At 34.7% G+C, this 19334-nt stretch overlaps 1 protein-coding gene across 2 annotated transcripts; it reads left to right on the top strand.

The window, feature by feature from the left end:
- The first annotated feature begins 101 nt into the window (after positions 1-101).
- LOC103484823 (suppressor of RPS4-RLD 1) lies at positions 102-17929 on the top strand. 2 transcript variants are annotated; one of them, XM_008442121.3, is made up of 24 exons: positions 102-448; positions 569-678; positions 1372-2036; positions 2124-2168; positions 2306-2407; positions 2482-2562; positions 4261-4327; positions 4431-4531; positions 4641-4748; positions 5947-6017; positions 6160-6216; positions 9305-9413; positions 9497-9577; positions 10098-10184; positions 12033-12239; positions 13267-13598; positions 13771-13857; positions 13926-14025; positions 15017-15108; positions 15228-15266; positions 15361-15451; positions 16389-16486; positions 16562-16872; positions 17644-17929. In XM_008442121.3, the coding sequence occupies exons 1-23, from the start codon at positions 327-329 to the stop codon at positions 16848-16850; spliced, it is 3141 nt and encodes a 1046-aa protein (XP_008440343.1). In that variant the 5' UTR covers positions 102-326; the 3' UTR covers positions 16851-16872; positions 17644-17929. The 2 variants fall into 2 exon arrangements, with proteins under 2 accessions (XP_008440343.1, XP_050944731.1); XM_051088774.1 differs by having other exon boundaries at positions 17639-17929.
- Positions 17930-19334: the final 1405 nt, after the last annotated feature.

Genomic DNA, 19334 nt, shown 5'->3' with positions numbered 1-19334 from the left:
TTACCGCACTCAACCAATAACATCACGCAGTGCATCTCACAACACGTGTGAAACGCACGCTTATTAGCGGCGAGTGCACAGCTACACACCGTTCTTGAATCGATATATTATCAACGCCGTTTCCGAGAGTCTCAGTTTCTTACCGTCTCCCATTTCCCGTTTCAAGCTCGATACGGGTCGACTAGAGGCGCTGCGATCATCTCATTCCACACTTCTCTTTGACGAGCCAAGCAGGGATTGGTCGACATAGACGAACTGCACACACAAGAAAAGAATTCGCCATCGGCTGATCTCTTGGAAGTATCTTTTTCCGTCCAGCTGAATTCATGGCTCCGGCCATCTCCGAGAGAGTCGAGCTCGCCAATTTTTGTCGCTCTAAGGACTGGTCCAAAGCTATTAGAGTCCTCGACTCGCTCATAGCAAAGTCCTGTACCGTTCAGGACATATGGTATTTTATCCATTCTTGCTCACTTCTCTTTGACTCGTTATCTTTTTCGATTTTCGTCAATCTTTTTGAAAGGACAGGCGAGTTGATTCAAGTCTAACTATCGGAATAACGGGTTTGCAGCAATAGAGCATTTTGTTACAGCCAATTGGAGCTTCACAAGCATGTAATTAAGGATTGTGATAGGGCGCTTCAACTGGATCCTTCGATTCTTCAAGCTTATGTGCTCAAAGGTGTCTTTTCAATTAGCTCGCTTCTCTTGTAGTTTTGAGCTGATTCTGATAATTCAATTATTGATGGGATAAAAAGTTGTGGCCGTAGCCTTTAATTTTTACACTTTCGGAACTCACTGGCATGTCGATTTGAGGGCTTTGGATTTTAGTTTTTCATTTCTTTTGTTTAATACTCACAACGGGTGAATGAGAGCAATAGGTGAATTCGAAGAAATTAACAACTAAATGAGGCATGAACTTCCGAATTGGGCACTGCAGCATCCGGTGACAAAAAAATGGTATATGAACGTTGGACCGGGGGTATTGGGGGGTGGGATTCATTATGTTTGTTCGTTTCACAGGTATGGGTTCCCAACGTTCAGCGAAACTATAATTATCTGATGGACCATGTGCTGTTGGTTTGAAATGAACATGTTATCGAACAATAAGAACGTCCATGTAGCAGAATTGCCTACGTAACATATATTTGCAGCTCACCAACGATACCAGATGGAGGGCATTTTTTAAGTATTTTTTGAAATTGTTATTTTGAGTTTTATCTTCAAAACCAGCCGTCGTTTTTGAGTAATTTATTCTGGGGTTAATTGTGATTTTTTGTTTTCTAACTTGTGTTTTTGTTTCTTGTCGAAATATAAATATTTTGAGATTTGTGGACAAATTTGTTGAGATCAGTCTGGAATTCTTGTTGTTTAGGTCATGCATACTTTGCCTTGGGAAAGAGAGGAGACGCTCTTTCTGTTTGGGAGAGAGGTTACCAGTATGCCTTGTGCCAATCTACAGACCTGAAGCAATTGCTAGAACTGGAAGAGCTTATGACAAGAGAAAAACAAGACAAAAACAATGTGGAAAATGGAGAGGTGGAATCTGGATTTTCAACCGTTGGTCTTGAATCAGGAGTTACATCCGTAAGCAAAAACTGTAGGGAAACAAACAATAATGTAGGTAAACTCATGGAACACCCTGATTTCTGCATGAAGCCAAGTGATTCATCTGAAGTTTGCAGCATTTCAAGTGACAATCTTGTAGTATGTGAAGGCGGATGTGAAGAAGTTGGTCCAAACAGAGACATTAAGTGCGAAAGCAATGGGTGTGCTGACAATGACGATACATTAAGTGATGCTTCCAAATTGCATGATTTAAGAAGTGATATGCCTGAGTTTTGTAATAAATCTACATTAACTGCTTTTCATAGCAAATCAAGTGATTCCACTGACATTGTAAGTAAGTCAAGTAAAATGTCAGAGGCCCGAGGTAATGTAAGTGATGAAGCCAGGAGAACCAAGAAATTCTCTGTTGCTAAAGTTTCAAAGACCAAGTCAATAAGTGTAGACTTCCGACTATCAAGAGGCATAGCTGAGGTGTCTACACTATATTTCTAGTTTATATAATGTGTTCTAGAACTTAAAGATAAATATTCTGAAGACTCACATCCTAATCTTTGGCAGGTCAATGAAGGGAAATATGCAAATGCTATTTCTATCTTTGACCAGGTAATTTCTGGTTCTTAGCAAGCGGTTCTCTCTTCTACTTTTTCCATTCGTAGTATGTGAATATATTTATGACAAATGGCTAGGAGAATAAGCCTAAACATCTTGAGAAGGTTAAGGACCATTTTCGTTTTCCACAGATATTGAAGGAAGATCCTAGTTATCCTGAGGCATTAATTGGAAGAGGAACAGCTTATGCATTTCAAAGAGAACTATATGCTGCTATTAGTGATTTTACAAAGGTATGTGAATGATAAGATGTGGAAGGGAAATATGATTTTTCGATTAAAGTTCTGTCAATCTAATCAAATATTAGGCATTAGAATCAAACCCATTTGCTGGTGAGGCATGGAAACGAAGAGGGCAGGCTCGGGCTGCATTAGGGGCATCTGCTGAGGTAAGTTCAGCATAAACTGTTTGAATTTATAAATCTTGGTCAACAATCCTTTTCTTTGATTATTTAAGAATGATCTCATGACCATGATTTCAAGGTTAATGCAATCTTTTCGCTGAAGCTAGTAGCTTGTTTGATTCTTATCATTTGGCTTGCCATGGCAGGAACTAGGATGATAATTTAGGAAATTATATATCTATATAGTTCTGGATTTTTGATATTATTTGTGAAAGTTTCGTTATTATTAGGAGCCACTTCATCTAGGTAATTTATGAATTTGAGAAGTTTGAAAGAAACACATTGGGTCATAGCCTTCCATGAATTTCCAAAGGCCCATTGAAAACCACAATTGGATTCAATTCCATTTGTTTGGAGCCTATATAGGCTAACAATAATGTGATACCACCTGCAAGTATGCACATGGTTCTAAGAGAAAACGCCACTACCATTTGGATAAAAGCATATAGTTCTTGGTAACAGTATTTCGATCCTCATAAACCCCCTTTCCCTCCTTGAATATCATAGAGACACAAACTTTCAGTTGACTGAAGGCCTCAGTTTGGGATTATATGACTAGGGATCTTTTGTAACTGTCATTTAGGTTTTATTTCCTTTTGGATTGGGGGCCCTCCATGTAGTTTGTTCATTTTTTAGCTAATTCTTTTGGTATGTTCTTGTACATGCTTTCATTTCTCTCAGTGAAGCTCTGTCTTATAAAAAAAGTCTTTCTATGAATTTTGCCCTCTAAGATCTCTATTAGTTCAGAAACTTTAAAAAGTGATCCAACATGTAGCCACAACTACGCTATTAATACCAAGAGGATGCTTCATCAAATGAATTGTGTTCCTTGTTCATCCATAACTGTCCTGTTATTTTTATGTGGAAAATTCATGGCCATATACTCTTGCTAATCTTCGGTTGTTTTATTTCAATATTTTAAAAATCAACCTTTTAATTGAAGCAACATCATATTGTAGTTAATGCATGTTCTAGGCACGTATGATATACTTTCTGGTGAAGAAAATTAACCTAAAACTTGCCAAGTGCATTGATATTTCGCAACCTTCAATTGGCTTGTATTGAACCTGAACTTAGATAAGTATTGCAATTTCTACTGTAAACTTAAACAAGTATTGCAATTTTTAACTTTTAATTTACTTCTGTTTAAAAATTATGGAAGTGTATGACTAGTAGGAAGTTAATTGGGATTGAAAAACGATACTCAAGTTGGGACTTAGTTATATGATCTACAGCCGAACTTTTGTTGAAATTTTTCATTGTGGGTTTTGGAAGATTGATTCAATGGTCAATCTGGTTCATTGATTAGACCTATTTTTGTGCCCGGGTTGATTGTTATTGAAATTAGCTAGTGTAAAAACTATTCTGTACTTTTTGTAAAAATTAGTCAATGAATACAGTGGAAGATGAACTGAAGGTAAAAATTGCTACACTTGTCCCAACTTAGGGTTTAATAGGATGAAATTGAAAGTTCAGAGTGGAAATTGATGCACTTGCTAAGTTCAAGGAAAATCAATTCCTTTCCTCTGTATTTATTACAAAGTACGATTGAGCATTAGGATTTAGGAACTTAGGTTCTGTTAGATTGTGTTTCCAAGAATTATCTTCTTCAATTGCTTACATCTTCTGTGTTGCTATATTCTTGACACAAATACATTTGTAATTAATTCCTTCTTGATTTAGGCAATTGAAGATTTAACTAAGGCCTTAGAGCTTGAGCCAAATTCTGCAGATATTTTACATGAAAGGGGTAATCTATCTAATACTTGCTCTTATTACATCATTTTGCCTTTTTAGTTGGTAGCCAAAAAGTTTATTCCCTGTTCTTCAGAGTTTTTATCACTTGAATGTAGGAATTGTTAATTTTAAATTCAAGGACTTCTATGCTGCCGTGGAGGACTTGTCTGAATGCCTGAAACTTGATGGGTGCAATACATCTGCATACACATACTTGGTGAGTCTCATACTTGCCTGATCATATTGGAGTCTAGCATATAATTATTAACCTTCTTCTGGGAGAAATCCTTATAGTCTGGACTATAAGCAGTAAATATGGTTTCCAGGGCTTGTCATTGTCTTCAATTGGTGATTACAAAAGGGCTGAGGAGGCACATTTGAAATCGATTCAATTAGATAGAAATTTTCTTGAGGCATGGGGCCATCTAACTCAGGTACGTACTGATGATCAACTTTCCTGTTTTACATTGGTGGATAGATTTGATCATGCTTACATAATGTTAAAATGGTATACCAGACATTCAGTTAATTAGCTAAGCAAGGTTACCGTGATTAATTTTGAATTATCTTCCTTCACAATCAAGCTTGTGAGTTTCTCTTTTACCAGTAGTAGTAATCTTTGAAGTTAGAACCTTCTACATGTTTTAGGTCGATTGATGGAAATTTTCAATACTTATCTACCAATTCATGACCTGTCAGTTCGGGAAATTTATTTATTTATTTTAATAATAAAAGATCATTTTTAAATTTTATTTTTTACTTAGTGATAGTTTAGCTGGGCTTTCTTTACAGACACGAATTCCTTTAATAATGTGAATTCCATGAAGTTCATTACCTTTGCGGCAATATACACTCATAAGCTAGCTATCAATAAGCCCCCATATGAAACCAAGAAAGTTCAAAATTGTTCACATGGTTCTCCAGTTGTAATGCCTATTCTTTTTGTTTATCGTTGAAGCCTTCTTAAGTGGGTAGCATGTGAATAGTGAATACTAAAGCTGTTTTCTTGTGATCTCTGAGTTTGGGAGGCCTTCCTAGCCTAAATTATATTCCTTCTATTGCTGCTAAGGGTTAATATTACTGTAATTCCTCTTGGATAAAAATTATAAAGAGAAAACCATGCAGGCTAGCTACTTCAGGGACACATGTACTAGTCTCCTGAGCAAATTATAATCTAATTTTGTTTTATTCATGATACAAGCACTATGATCAATGTGTGATGTTCGGATTCTGTTAGAAATTGTAAGAGCAAACAGTTCCTTTTTGGATTGCAAGTTGGACTAGTTTTTATTTTTTGCTTCCCCCTGCCCTGCTTTTTCTAAGGTTTAAAGTGTTGTTAATTATTGTTGGTGATATATAATTAAATTTGCCTTCAACCTCCAGCTTAAGCTTTTGGGTGAATTGGCAGTTTAATATGGTATCAGAGCAGGTGGTTCAGAGCATTGTTGTTTCCTCCCCAATTAAAATTAATTTCCACTTGTTGGGCTTTTCAAATATTTCAGCCCACAAGTGAGGTAAAATTTATTTCCACTTGTTGGGCCTTTCAAATATTTCAAGCCCACAAGTGAGGGGTAGTGTTGGTGATATATAATTAAATTTGCCTTCAACCAATTATAATACTTAATTATACAGTTCTATCAAGATTTGGCAAATTCAACAAAGGCTTTGGAATGTCTTCATCAAGTTCTACAGATTGACAGCACGTTAGTTTTGCTCCTCGTTCCTTTCTAACCACGCTTATAACTTTTCTTCAATATATAGCTTGTTTATTTTCATTAATAACCTTTTCATAGTATTGATTGCTAAAGGGGAACCATCTAAAAAGTCATAATGTTTGATTGATAGGTTTGGAAAAGCATATCATTTGCGTGGGCTATTGTATCATGGGATGGGAGAACACAGGTATATGCCTTGCCTCATCAATCTTTTTTGAAGTTCATGTTGAATTGTTGTTTTTTCCTTTCCTTTTATTTTATTATTATTATTTCTTTAATGAGAAAACCACTTTCATCAAGAATAATCAAAGAGTACAAAAAGGTCAACCAAAAACATGGGCCAAAGCAAAGAAAAAAGTTGCAAGAAAGGGTTCCAAAAGTCGAGGATTGAGAAAAGCATATATGTAATGCACACATATATGTATGTACTAATAGAAAATCTCCAACTATTGAGAAGGACTCTCCAAGCAAAATCCCTCTCAATCAATCCAACAAGAAGGGTGAGCCTTTTGACTCCCCATTCAATGTTAGTAGTGAGGAATTGGAGCTTTTGGATAGGTCAACTGAGCTTGAAAGTCAGAAACATTTTGAGCCTGTACAAATAGATCTCAATGCCCTATTTCAATGTGAGGAAAAGCGGAGATCCACATATTTGCCTTCTGCTACTCGTTCTTGTCCCCGATCTTGCAAAATACCAGATCATTTAAAATCAATAGTTGCTGTTTGTGGAATTATTCTAATTTGATTCTTTTGTATTTCCCCTCAATGTTATACCAACTCCAGTCTTTCTTGGATTTCCCTTCATATGAGTGGCAAGTAAATCCTTCACGCCGATGTTGAAATAGTGGAAGACTTTTTCGAGCTTCCTCTGGATTTTTGGATTAATTTGGCTAGGCAGTTTCGAGGCAGCCGGTTGCATCTTCTTGGAAGTTTTTAGTTTCAAATTAGTTCTTTATGAGAGGACTTTGGATTATGCTTTGTATTTAGATTTCTTCGGATATGGTTTTTTTTAGCTTGATCTCTTCTATTTGGAATTTGTTTTTTAGCTTTTGTTGAGCTGTAGACTGAATTTTCTCTTTTCTCTTGTACTTTGAGCTGAAGGCTCTTTTATTAATAATAATTTAAGAGGTTTGTCTGTTTTTAAAAAAAGAAGGCATCTTTGGAGGAATATCATCAAGGCGACTCTCTCGAATAGCCGAGCAGCTCTTTTTATTCTTGCATTGTCTTTCCTGTTCTTGGTGTTATCTGATGAACTCTGGCTTGTAATATCCTCAAACTCTAGGGATATCTGTTGATAAATAATTGGTGTGTGTCTGTGTTCTTGGGACTGGGTTGGAGAAAAAATCTTCCATCTATTTTTTATTATTGATTTTCTTTAAAATGAGAAGTATGGGTATTTATGTTAATACCCAAAGTCAACAGTCAATACTAATTTTCCAGCAGTAAATGACTTAAATACAGAAACAGAAACAGAAACATTAAAATATCAGTAGGCTAAATACAGCAACTAACTAATAATATCAGCTAGCAGCTATTTACATCAATAATACTGTCACACTGGAGGCTACACCCTGTTCTGGTGGTGTTCGTTTGTTTTGTTTGGTGTCTTTGTTTTATTTTCTGTGTTCAGGAACTTAGGTACCTAAAACCCCTCTCCCTATACCTGGAGGGTCTATTTGTTGATGCTACAAGGTGTGTAAAACTGCCATTCATTAATATAATATGTTGGACTTGGCATTGGCAAAGAGATGAGGGAAGCAATGCTCGAGGGGGCAAAACCAAATCATAAATCAGACCAAAAAGTCATGGGGGAGCCATTACCAACATTACTGAGAGTTGTTGTTGTAAATAAAGTTTTGATGTTTATGCTGGTTGCCATTGTTGGATGATTTTTTTTTTCCAAGATGACAAGTCCCGTCCTTGATGATATTCCTCCAAAGAGCGTTGATTCTTTGCTTAAAGACTTCTCTTGAGAAAAGAAATTAAGAGTAAAAATTGAAGGGAAGATAAGGGACAACTTTCTAAAAAGGAACTTACAATTTGTGGCAGATATTACTTGAATGGGAGTTTGTAAAGTTGCGATAAAAGTTGTATATAAGGGGTTGTTTTGTTTCTTTGAACAAGAAATAATTAAAAGGAATAAATGTTCGAGGAAACAAACTATAACGTCCTAGGCCTAGGATTTGGATTTGGATTAGGATTCGTGATCTTGACATTCTCCTCTACGACATAGCAACAACACTATCATCTTTTCTTAAACTGTCCAAGAGTGGAAACTATCTCCACAAACCATTATGGGTCATTTCAGCATGCTTTGTCCTTATTCACATTCATTTTAGGAAACTTTTTAGGAAGATATCCAGCATAGGATTGCTCCAAGTTAAGCACACTTAACTTTGGAGTTCCTGTAATTACGCCACCAAAAAGAAAGGCGCACCTTGTGGTTAGGATGTAACTTTTTAAGCTTTTCATAACCATACTTTCATATCCTTAGGATCTCTCTCGTTGGAAGGTGATTGTTGTTCATTCACGTACTCCTTGTGAACTTGGACGTTACACAAACTCTCAAAGGGAGTGAAAAGAGAGGGAAAAAAAAAAAAAAACAAAGATAGAAATAATCAAAATATAACCAAGTAGAGATTAAAATAAGGCTTCCACCACTACTAGCTACTCCATACCTTCAAGCCAACGGAAATATGTAGATTTGCTCCTAGCGAGATTCAAACCCCAAAAACACAAGGGATTGCAATTTTTGAATTTGAGGTCATTTCTGATTAGACTTTCAATTTGGAATACAATTCCTTCTATGCTTAGGTTTAAAGCTTTATGAAATTATACGTTGCTCATATCAGATGGTTTTCAATAATATGCAATTTAGACCTAATATATTTGAGTGCATGAGTTCTTGATACTGCATTTCAAAATTTTAGCGTTCGCTAATTGTTTGTATGATGCAATATAACAGTCTACCGCTTCTTGAGTGTTAAGTAGCTTTAATCCCAATAATGAAATATAACCAGCAAAGAATGTAGACTGGAAAATTTAAAACGAACCTAGCGGAATGGACGGTTTACCTATTTGCCAAAATTTTTGCTGAAGCATAAAATATGAACATTGTCTCTCTTAACCTGTTGATCTCAGCTTTCATTTTTTAACAACTTATGTGATTGCCTGAATTTTCTGGGTACTGAAAAAAAATGTGACATGTTGTAAGATTGTCTAGTCATCTTGTTACTTTCATCTTTTCTAATTTATTACCTAGTCGGCACTTGCAGAAAGGCTATCAAGGATTTATCTATTGGGTTGAAAATTGAGAATGCTAACATCGAGTGTTTGTATCTGCGAGCTTCCTGCTACCACGCTATCGGAGAATATGGATTAGCGGTACAATAATCAATTGCTTTATTTCATTTTCATTTTCAAAGGATCTTGCAATTTTGTCTTACTTGGTGTCCTATTTATGGCAGGTTAAGGACTATGATGCTACCTTGGAATTGGATCTAGATTCCATGGAGAAGTTTGTGCTTCAATGCCTAGCATTCTATCAGGTTGGTTTATAGATCAATCTAGGGATGACAATTCTGCCCAGAATTTGTGTGATCACGTTGTATTTAGGAGGTGGTTTCTTGTTTTCTACCTACTGAATAGGAAAAAGGTTGAGTTATTGGTTTGACAAGTTCGGTTGCCTTTATCCTCACTTAGGATATGGGTAGAACAAGGTTGAGACGGGCATTGATTCTGTCATTTCCTCAGAACCCTCATCTCTAGCTTCACGAAGTATGGTCAGCCAGAGTATTGCAATAAGCTAGCTGGAAAATTCTTTGTTGAAGGAAAAACTCCCTGTTTACAATTAAGGCATCAAAATATATTGAGAGCAGCCACTCTAACAACAAACCAAGTACCCAAGGGCCAAATGCTTTTAAAATAAAATTGGTCTGTTCACTTTAAGTGTGTTTAGAATAACTTAGGAAGAAATGCTTTTAAAATAAAATTGAAATTTTCCGAAGCACTTTTGACAATTTTAATAATTTGAAGTGTATAATATTTCTTTGTTTTCACGAATTGCAGAAGGAAATTGCTTTGTACACGGCATCTAAAAGCAACAGTGAGTTTTGTGGGTTTGATATTGATGGGGATATTGATCCACTCTTCAAGGTGCACTTCCTTAATTATATTTGTCTTTTTTTTTCTTTTTTGTTGTACTGAATCATTTTATTACCTTCTTGTCATGCCTTTAAGCATCTCCTCCTTATCAACTTCAGTCATTGAAGCTTTAATTAAGTTTTCATCGGCTTGCACGTTTCCCTGCATTATGCCATCTTACTCACTTTTGTAAATGCTGATGGATAGCTATGATTTAAAGTAACCTAATACTATTTTTTTTTTTTATAAGCATGTAATGGAAATTAGTATTTACAGTTATTTGCAAAATCCACGCTGAACTTACTGTGCAGCCATCCTTAAACTTTTAATTTGATCTATTATATTCTTAAACATTAGAAAAGGGTTGAAATACGATCACTACCGTTAAACCTGTTAATTTTCTAGTTAATTCTTTTCCTTTTCACTAGAAAATATGTTCTGGGACTATTAATTATCATCCCACTAAAGTACAATTGGTGGTGGCCCCAACAAGTATTTGGTTCATTAGTTATTATTTTATTTTTACTTTTTACTCTTATTTTTAATTCTTGTGAGTTTTTATTTGGTGCTGGTGTAATAGTCGCTGCCAAGTAAAGCTTTTAGTTCAAGTTCACGAGTTTTGGACTTTGTACTCAGTTAATTTATAAGATTTTCTGGCTATTGTAAAATTAAGATACCCTTGGAATTTCTTGTTTCATAAAATGTTGTTTCCTTTGAAAAAATAATTATAAAAAAAGAGTAGTTATTGCAATACAAACAACTACTGCAATTATATCTGACCACTTTTCCGTTAAAATCTATAAACTTGAGGAACTGGAGAAGCTATTTTGCTCTCATGCTTTTGCTTTCTAAATTTTCCAAAACCCACTAGTCAAAGCCCAGTTCTTGTTGATCTGAATCACACTTGTTTACCCTGCTAATGACCTCAAACAGCCATCCTACCTAGCAGGCTCTATTCTCTAAGCATGGAGGAAAATTGTTGTTTCAATTGAGACTGAGGTCACAGTCGATAATTTTATTTCATTCTGTTTTTTCTACTTTGATTTGGGATGGGGACCAAAAACACATTTATTACCTGATTCAGACACGAAGTTTTTTTATTATACTATATTTCTATACAAACATATACTTCTATATATAATTAGTGATGTTTAATTATTTTTTTATTTATAAGAATAAAAAAATTGTTGACAATTTTTCTGGCAAGAACCTCTCAATCCTGTTAAGGTATTCCTTGAACCTGCCTTAACTCTCTAAAATCGAGGGTGTGATAGGGGCAAACCAAACCAAGCGATCAAGACTAAATTGTTAGTCGTAACTATAGTAATGATTTTGTAGAGTGGTTGTGTTAAAGATAGTATTATTGGCTTGCTTCTGGTTTCCCTTGCAGTTTTTTAATTAAAATCAAACAGATAAAAGATGGTGAAATAATTTTTCCATTATGGAGTGCAAGAGGAACCTGCAAAAATATACATTTGAAATGATACATTTTTAGGATAAATAATAACAGAACTGTAGCAAATACTTTTCATCTATTGGATATTTAATAGTAGATTTTATATTCTTGCAGTACCTCTTCCGATTAATTTGCAGTTTAATTATCTTTAAGTGTTCTAGTATTCCTTATATAATATGTCTGTATCATGACGTAGTTAGTATATGATGCATTCATGAAGTGATGGAAATTGTTGCATCTCCTATCAGTTTGTAACTTTTACTTAGTATAGTTTGCTTAATAGGAAATGTTTCACTCGTGCCAAACTGATTTTCAGATTCTACGCATCTGTGCTGTGATCTCAATTTTTGACACAATTTCTTAACTCATGTGGCGGTCATATGACTCATACTTTTGCATATTAGGAGTATTGGTGTAAACGATTGCACCCAAAGGATGTTTGTGAAAAGGTTTTCAGACAACCTCCAATACGTGAGTCTTTAAAGAAAGGTAGACTTAGAAAGCAAGAACATGGCATGACAAAGCAGAAGATATCTCTTCTATTGGCTGCCGATACTACTGGGAGAAAAATCCAGTATGATTGCCCTGGGTTCTTGTCAAACCGGCGTCAGGTGATTCAGTGTGAAAAATAAATTTGAAAATTATATGAAAATCTCCCACAGCATGTCTGATATTCCCACTTATTCCACTAAACATTTATGTTATACTGATTACTAAATTTCACTACAAAAAGGTACAGTTTTCTTTCTTTCTTTTCTTAATATATATTTTATTATTATTTATTTATGGGGCATTTTTAAAAATAGCTTAATAAATCAAAATATTTTCAAGCTAATTTTGGATTTTATCAAAATGATAGAAACTGATAAGACTTCTATCACTGTCTATCAAGGTTTATTATTGCTAGAATCTAAAATTTTGTTATATGTTCTAAAAATTTTGTCAAATTTGCTATTTTTTTATAATTCCCCTTTATTATCTATTTATTTTCTTATTGTTTTTTTGGAAGTTCTGAAGATCGAATATAAGAAGAGCTATATTTCTATATGTTATCATCATATATCACTTTCACTCACTATAATTAGAAAGATATGATTTCATGTGCCTTTTGCTACTACTATCTCTGATCATATTGTAACCCAAATGTGTATGCGACAATCGTTACTTAAATTGATTGATCTTTGAAATAAGATGGCATTAAGCTTGTTGGTTGACCAATGACAATCAACTTTTAAGGTACAAAAGTTAAAAATATGATGCTAATTCTCATCTTGGAAATATTGTTTGGCTTTGAACTCCTGTTGTTTATACATGGATGTGCTGGAGTTGATATCTCAACCATCGAATAACTGTATGCAGAAAAATGTTTTCTTTTGAAATCAAATTCGGATTGCAAGAAAATAGTTGCATTCATTTGATATTTAGAAATAGCATGATAAATTCGGATTTAATTGTATTCACCTAGTTATGTTTGTACTTTATCTCTTTTCCTATTTCATTTCTGTATTTTGCATTCTCCACTCTTGCTACTTCCAAGTTCCAATGTCTTCTCTTGTTTTTGCACGTCGTTTCTCTGGATTATTAAAAAGGAATCTCTTGTACCCTAGAATTATTGAATCTGATATTTCTGTTTACCAGCATCGCATGGCAGGATTAGCTGTCATTGATGTTGCTCAAAAGGTTTCGAGAACTTGGCGTGCAATGCAAGCAGAATGGAAATGTTCCAATAAAAGTAACACCAAGCATGGTAAAAGAGCTCGGAGAAGAGAAAGGCCCAGTATAGCCAGCCAGAACAGAGGTGGTGCAGGTTGTAGTACCAGTGGCTTTTCAGAACCATCTTCAAGTAGCCATCTGGAAGATAGATTATCTGGTCACAATTTTATTTCATGGCAAGATATCTTCTCTTTTGCTGTCAAGTGGAGACAAATTTCTGAACCTTGTGATCCTGTTGTATGGATTAACAAACTAAGGTATTCCTCAATCAATGAAGTTTTATTTGGCCGTCCCTGTAATTTGTTTACACTTAACTAGCAATCTACTATTTTTGAAAGAATTTTTTTTATTCATGTCTTGTCGTTTGAATATGGAACACCAATTCACTGTTATAGCAGTGTCTAAATTTTGGACGTTATGTTATTTTAGTGAAGAGTTCAATTCTGGATTTGGATCTCATACGCCGATGATTCTTGGCCAAGCAAAGGTGGTTCGGTACTTTCCAAATTTTGAGAGGTAAAAAGAATATAGCGGTTCTTCATGCAAATATTTGTGGACTCTATTAATAATTGTTTGGTCGCCAGGACATTAGAAGTTGCAAAAACGGTTATTAAACACAAATCCTTTGTGTACAACAAGTCAGACTTGATGGTGGATCTGAGTGATGATGAAAAATTACAAAATGTGAGTTTTTTATCCTCATTTGTTTTGAAAAATTACCAAATTGTTCAACAGGATTTCTGACTATCTCCAGTTTCCTTTCCTGAATGTTTAGCAGAATCCAATAATTATTTTTGTATTCTTCATTTATAAAATGTAATATTTCCATATGTAAGGAGATGGGGTCAGAGGAAGAGGGTGGGAGTAGGCGTGGCTTAGAGTGGACTATAGGGTCAGTGAAAGGGAATACATTTTCTTCATGGAAAAAAATATGACAAGAGACAATAGTATTCTTGGTTAGTGGGTTGTAACAAATATAACCTTCAAGGTCTAGAGTGTAACCAAGCAAAATATGTTAAAGAAGTTTGCATAACTTGGTATCTTCCTGTATGGCCGTGCATCCCAACGGTGTTTATGGATGGCTCAAGATATTAATTTGCAGTTTAGAAATGATTGGTATATCAAACTCTGCCACCATTTTTGAGTTTCTCATATTTTATAAGTCGGTCAGAAAAAATCAAAATGATATTAAGAACTTGAATAAGATATTTGTGGATTAGAAACCTCAGCCTGTTTTGCAACATGAGAGCAAATGTCAAATGAATATACTGTCCTTTTATCTAGCCCCTTGATAGCGTGCAAGAATTACAAAATGTTTCCCCGTTTTTTTTTTCATAACCATTTAGAGTACATTCTCACATTGTCTATTTTTTATTCTTTGATAAGCAACTGAGAATTGTATTAGATAGGAACTAGCAAGGCATATGTAAAAGATGGGAGATTAGATATACCCAAAAAGCGAAGGGTTAGAGAAAGGTTTCCAATTGGCAAAAAAATAACCAATTACAAAATTCTTTATGGCGAATGCTCCAAAAGGAAGAAAATATTGTTATGTATTGGATTTTCTTTCTTTATTTCCACTGTGTTTGAATTTTTTTTCCCCTTTAGATAAAACATGTTAGTTATCTGGTAAAAGGAGAAGATAACATGTGTTAGTAATGTTCATTTATTGCAGATTATGCAAGCAAAGTCATGCTCTGATCTTTATAAAGTGATTGGTGAGGACTTTTGGTTGGCTACCTGGTGCAACAGTACTGCTTTCGAGGGGTAATAAACCTCCAAATTATTTCCTTGAACTCCTTAAATGTTCCCTCCTGCAAATAGTTGCCTTGGACTCTTTGAATGTCGTCTAATACCTATTTTCTGTCTTTTCACTATTGTTTCAGGAAACAACTAGAAGGGACAAGGATTACACTAGTCAAGACGTAAATTAGTCACATCTTTATTCCTTTATTTGCAATTTTTATAATTTATGTTATTTTATTCTAATCGTTTCCCTCTCCAATATTTTCATTTTAGGGGAGAGCGTGCATTTGATTTTGCAATTAGAACTCCATGTACACCTTCCAGATGGGAAGAATTTGATGCTGAGATGACGATGGCCTGGGAAGTATGTTACTTGACCTTTTGTCTGATCCTGTTGCCATTGATATTTACCTGAAGATATGAATTTGAACAACTGCAGAGAGATTCTGAAGTTTTTACAATGGAAAAAATATTGCAGAATGGGTATAATTCTTGGTAATTTTAGATTGTGGGAGACGTGTGAGTGAATATCTTCTGGATTGAGATTCTTTAAATCAATCGCCAAAAATCCTAGAAGCTTCTTTAAGGCAATTGGATTGAATTGATGCACCATGTCTATCTGTTTACCACCTTTCAAGTTGGTGCTGACTTGCTGATGTTCTAGCCTCTCTATTACCCATAATCTCCTAGGAACACTACTAGTATTCTGTTCCTTGCTGAACCAATATCCGAGGGCTTTCTATATCGTTTATAGCATCAAATCATTTTCCCTTCAACTAAGTTTTGTAACTAATTATTGTAGCCTTGGTTTTATGCATATCATTGAGAGCAACGAATAGACAAGCCACATTTTGTAGAACTAAATGGGTTATCTTCTGACATTAGTGGAGGTGACCCAAATTTTCACAGATATTTTATTTTCAAGGAAACCCCATATGTTTATGTATCAGAAGAGAGAATATGTTTGTTTTGAACTTTTTCCTAGTAGATAATCAGAATTTTTGTGTTCTTACATGCAATGACTTCAATGGGATAAGTACATGAACATGTATTGGTGACCAACATGTTGGTTCCACCTTACTAGTCTGACACTGACATTTAGCCACATAATTCTCGAGTAAAACATTGTGATTTGGGAGGGAATACTTTACAAATCAGAGCATTGTGATGTAAACCGGGCTCCCAATTTCTTAACTCTGATTCCGATCTAGCTAGACCAGTGTAAACACTGCATGGCGAAAGCCAATATTTATATAATATTATTTGTTCAAGTGTACTATTCTCACGACTTGATTTTTCAGAGCATATGCAATGCTTATTGCGGAGAAAACTATGGATCTATGGATTTTAGTACTCTAGAAACTGTGAGGGATTCAATTCTAAGGATGATCTATTACTGGTATGATATTTCTACTGTTGTGTTACTAGTTCGATTGTAATTCCGCAGGGTTCTAAAAACTCAACTGCATTTTAGGTACAATTTTATGCCACTATCAAGGGGTTCTGCGGCTGTTGGATTTGTTGTTTTGCTTGGATTGCTTCTTGCAGCAAACATGGAGTTCTGTGGGAACATTCCGCGAGGACTGCAAGTGGATTGGGAAGCCATGTTGAACTTCGATCCAAATTCTTTTGTTGATTCTGTGAAGAGTTGGTTGTATCCATCTCTAAAGATGACAACATCGTGGAAAGAATATCCGGATGTGGCATCAACTCTTAAAACAACGGGGTCGGTTGTTGCTGCTTTGAGTTCATATGATGATTGAGCTCCTCAAAGGTTTTATTATGGTAAGTAGTCCGTCTTTTCTTTTCTTTCATGAAAATTGAAAATGCTCATTTTTTTTAGCTTAAAAAAAATGTTAACTACTGGTAGCGCTCCTTTTTATTTTCCGATGGCAGTTTCTTACATGTAAAGGATTTAACTTGCAATGGACTTTATGGTAGTTGACACTGTGTCGCCATGTACAACAAGTACAACAGTGGTACCACGATTTAGTTAGGAATCCACCCATCCCTTTTGTTTTCCTCCGTCGTGTTTTTTCTTCCATCCCCTCCTTAGTTTTCTCGAGGTGGAACTATAGGAAAAACTATAACGAAAAGCAACAAACGAATACAACAAAAGCTGGAATCAAGAGAGAGAAAATACTAAGTTTTTGTAGGAAAATAGAAGAAACTACCCACTAATGCATTATCCTTAAATTTTTACCACTAACCTAGAAAATCTCCCTAATCAATCCACTAAACCATCATGCCACTATCCTCGAATTTAGGAGTCACTGCCTTAAACAAAAGCTACTAACGTAAATCAAAGAAAAAACTAATTTAATTAATAACTTGAAAAACAGTTTGCTCCAACTTTTAACAATACACATTCTTATATCAGCCCCTTTTGTTTCTGTCTTCTGCTGACGGTATCTGTAAGTAATGTAAGTATGTCTTATGATAATGTTTGTTTGAAATGTTTCAACTAAGAAGAATTGCCACCTTCTTCTAACTGCATCTGTTCTGACGAGTACTCCAAATTTATAAGAGTCCTGACCAAATTCGACTCTAGTGCAGGAGGAACGCTGATGTGATTTTGTACTTCAGACTCGTTTCTTGAAATCAACCGTACGTTCTGTCAATCAAGTTAACACATGGCTCGACATCTGTAGCTAGAAACTGAAAGCATATACACACAAATTTGGTCGTTAACCTCTACAGGAGTATTAACATTCTAGACTCTCTCTCCTCTCTTCTGTCCCTTTCTGAGTTTCCCTTCATTTTTCTGTGTAAAAATTCATTATATTTACTTATAGTACAGTTAACTCTTGATAATAAAATTTGCAGCTGTATCATTCATGTATAGATCCTGTTTAGATCTTCTTGGTTCTAGTAATTTCTCGGCAGAACTTTACCGCTATGGATCTTAGCAATCTCGTCGGTTTTTTTTCTTTCTTAATATTTCACAAAATTGTTGAAATCTTGGTTTCGGAAAATATATAATTAAGATTTTATTGGGATTAGAAGGCTTTTTAATCAACCCTTTCGATAAGTTAAGAACATATATGTATTTCCTCGTATGATTGAACTTTCTTAAAGAGCACCGTTTGATTCAATTTCAAGTGGAATCTTACCATCCATTTATATTCTATGTTAGTTTTGATTTGAGTTCATGTTTGCATGCATATCGTACAAATCTTTTTCAATACTCAAATTTTTAACTTCAAATGGATCTTAAATGCTTTTGAAAACAAGAATATCTTTGAAATTTCGAGGCAATGTCATATCAATGATCTCTCTACATCATAAATTATCTTTGATGCAATAAACTGATGCGAAAATATGTAGCTGATTGGTTGATGAGCGTTGAATAGAGATGTTTGTAAAAGAATGGGTAAGAATAAGAGGGGCCATCAATTTTTTTTTTTTTTAATGTTCAAACACGATAGACAAAGACCTTCAGATTTGCAAAGGGGATAAGCTTATACTCTTTTTTTTCCTTGTTCATATATAAACTAAAAGAAGGGGCAACTAACCACTTATGTTGTAATATTATAATTTCTATTATTGGAGTTGGCTAGAAAGTCTATAGCCCCTCGAGTCCATATTTGACGATGCTGTAATTCACTGATTAGATTATTATGGCAATTTAATATTGGTTTTGTTGGATATGGCGTACCTAAATAGCTTGTGTTTTTGATGAGTTAGGTAGGATTTGAAATTTGATTACGGTGACTAAAGATATTGGTTAGTTTCGTCTTCATTCAGGGTCTCTCCAATTTGCAAATAAAATAAGATTATTGCATCTTTAACCAACTTATGCATTTTACAACATATCACAAGTGTTACGGCCCAATTGTTCCAATTTCAATATCACAAAAGATTTCCGAAATTAAAATATATATATATATATATGGAGAATCACTATGAAATTTTTTAAAATATAGGTGCAGTTGATCAATTGATTTTATACATCTTTTAATTTTACAATACCTAAGGACTAACGATAGGTTGGTATTTTTTTCAAATCTTTTAACACAACTCAATTGGTTATCAAGAGAGGCCTAGAGGAAGAGGAATAAACAAAAGTTGGTACGTTATGACTCAAATAAACTTTTGTCTATGGTGAAATTGAGTTCTAGATTCTACAATCAAAATAGCATCTCTTTTATCATTCTATCTATCTTCAAATTTTATGGTGGATAATTAACTTTAAAAAAAGCCTTTGGTACATGTATTTCCTGTTATACACTCATTTCATTTTTATT

The sequence above is a fragment of the Cucumis melo genome, chromosome 8 (assembly GCF_025177605.1).
Source record: "Cucumis melo cultivar AY chromosome 8, USDA_Cmelo_AY_1.0, whole genome shotgun sequence".
In the NCBI taxonomy this organism is placed as follows: Eukaryota; Viridiplantae; Streptophyta; class Magnoliopsida; order Cucurbitales; family Cucurbitaceae; genus Cucumis; species Cucumis melo.
This window is presented reverse-complemented; position numbering and strand designations above follow the sequence as displayed.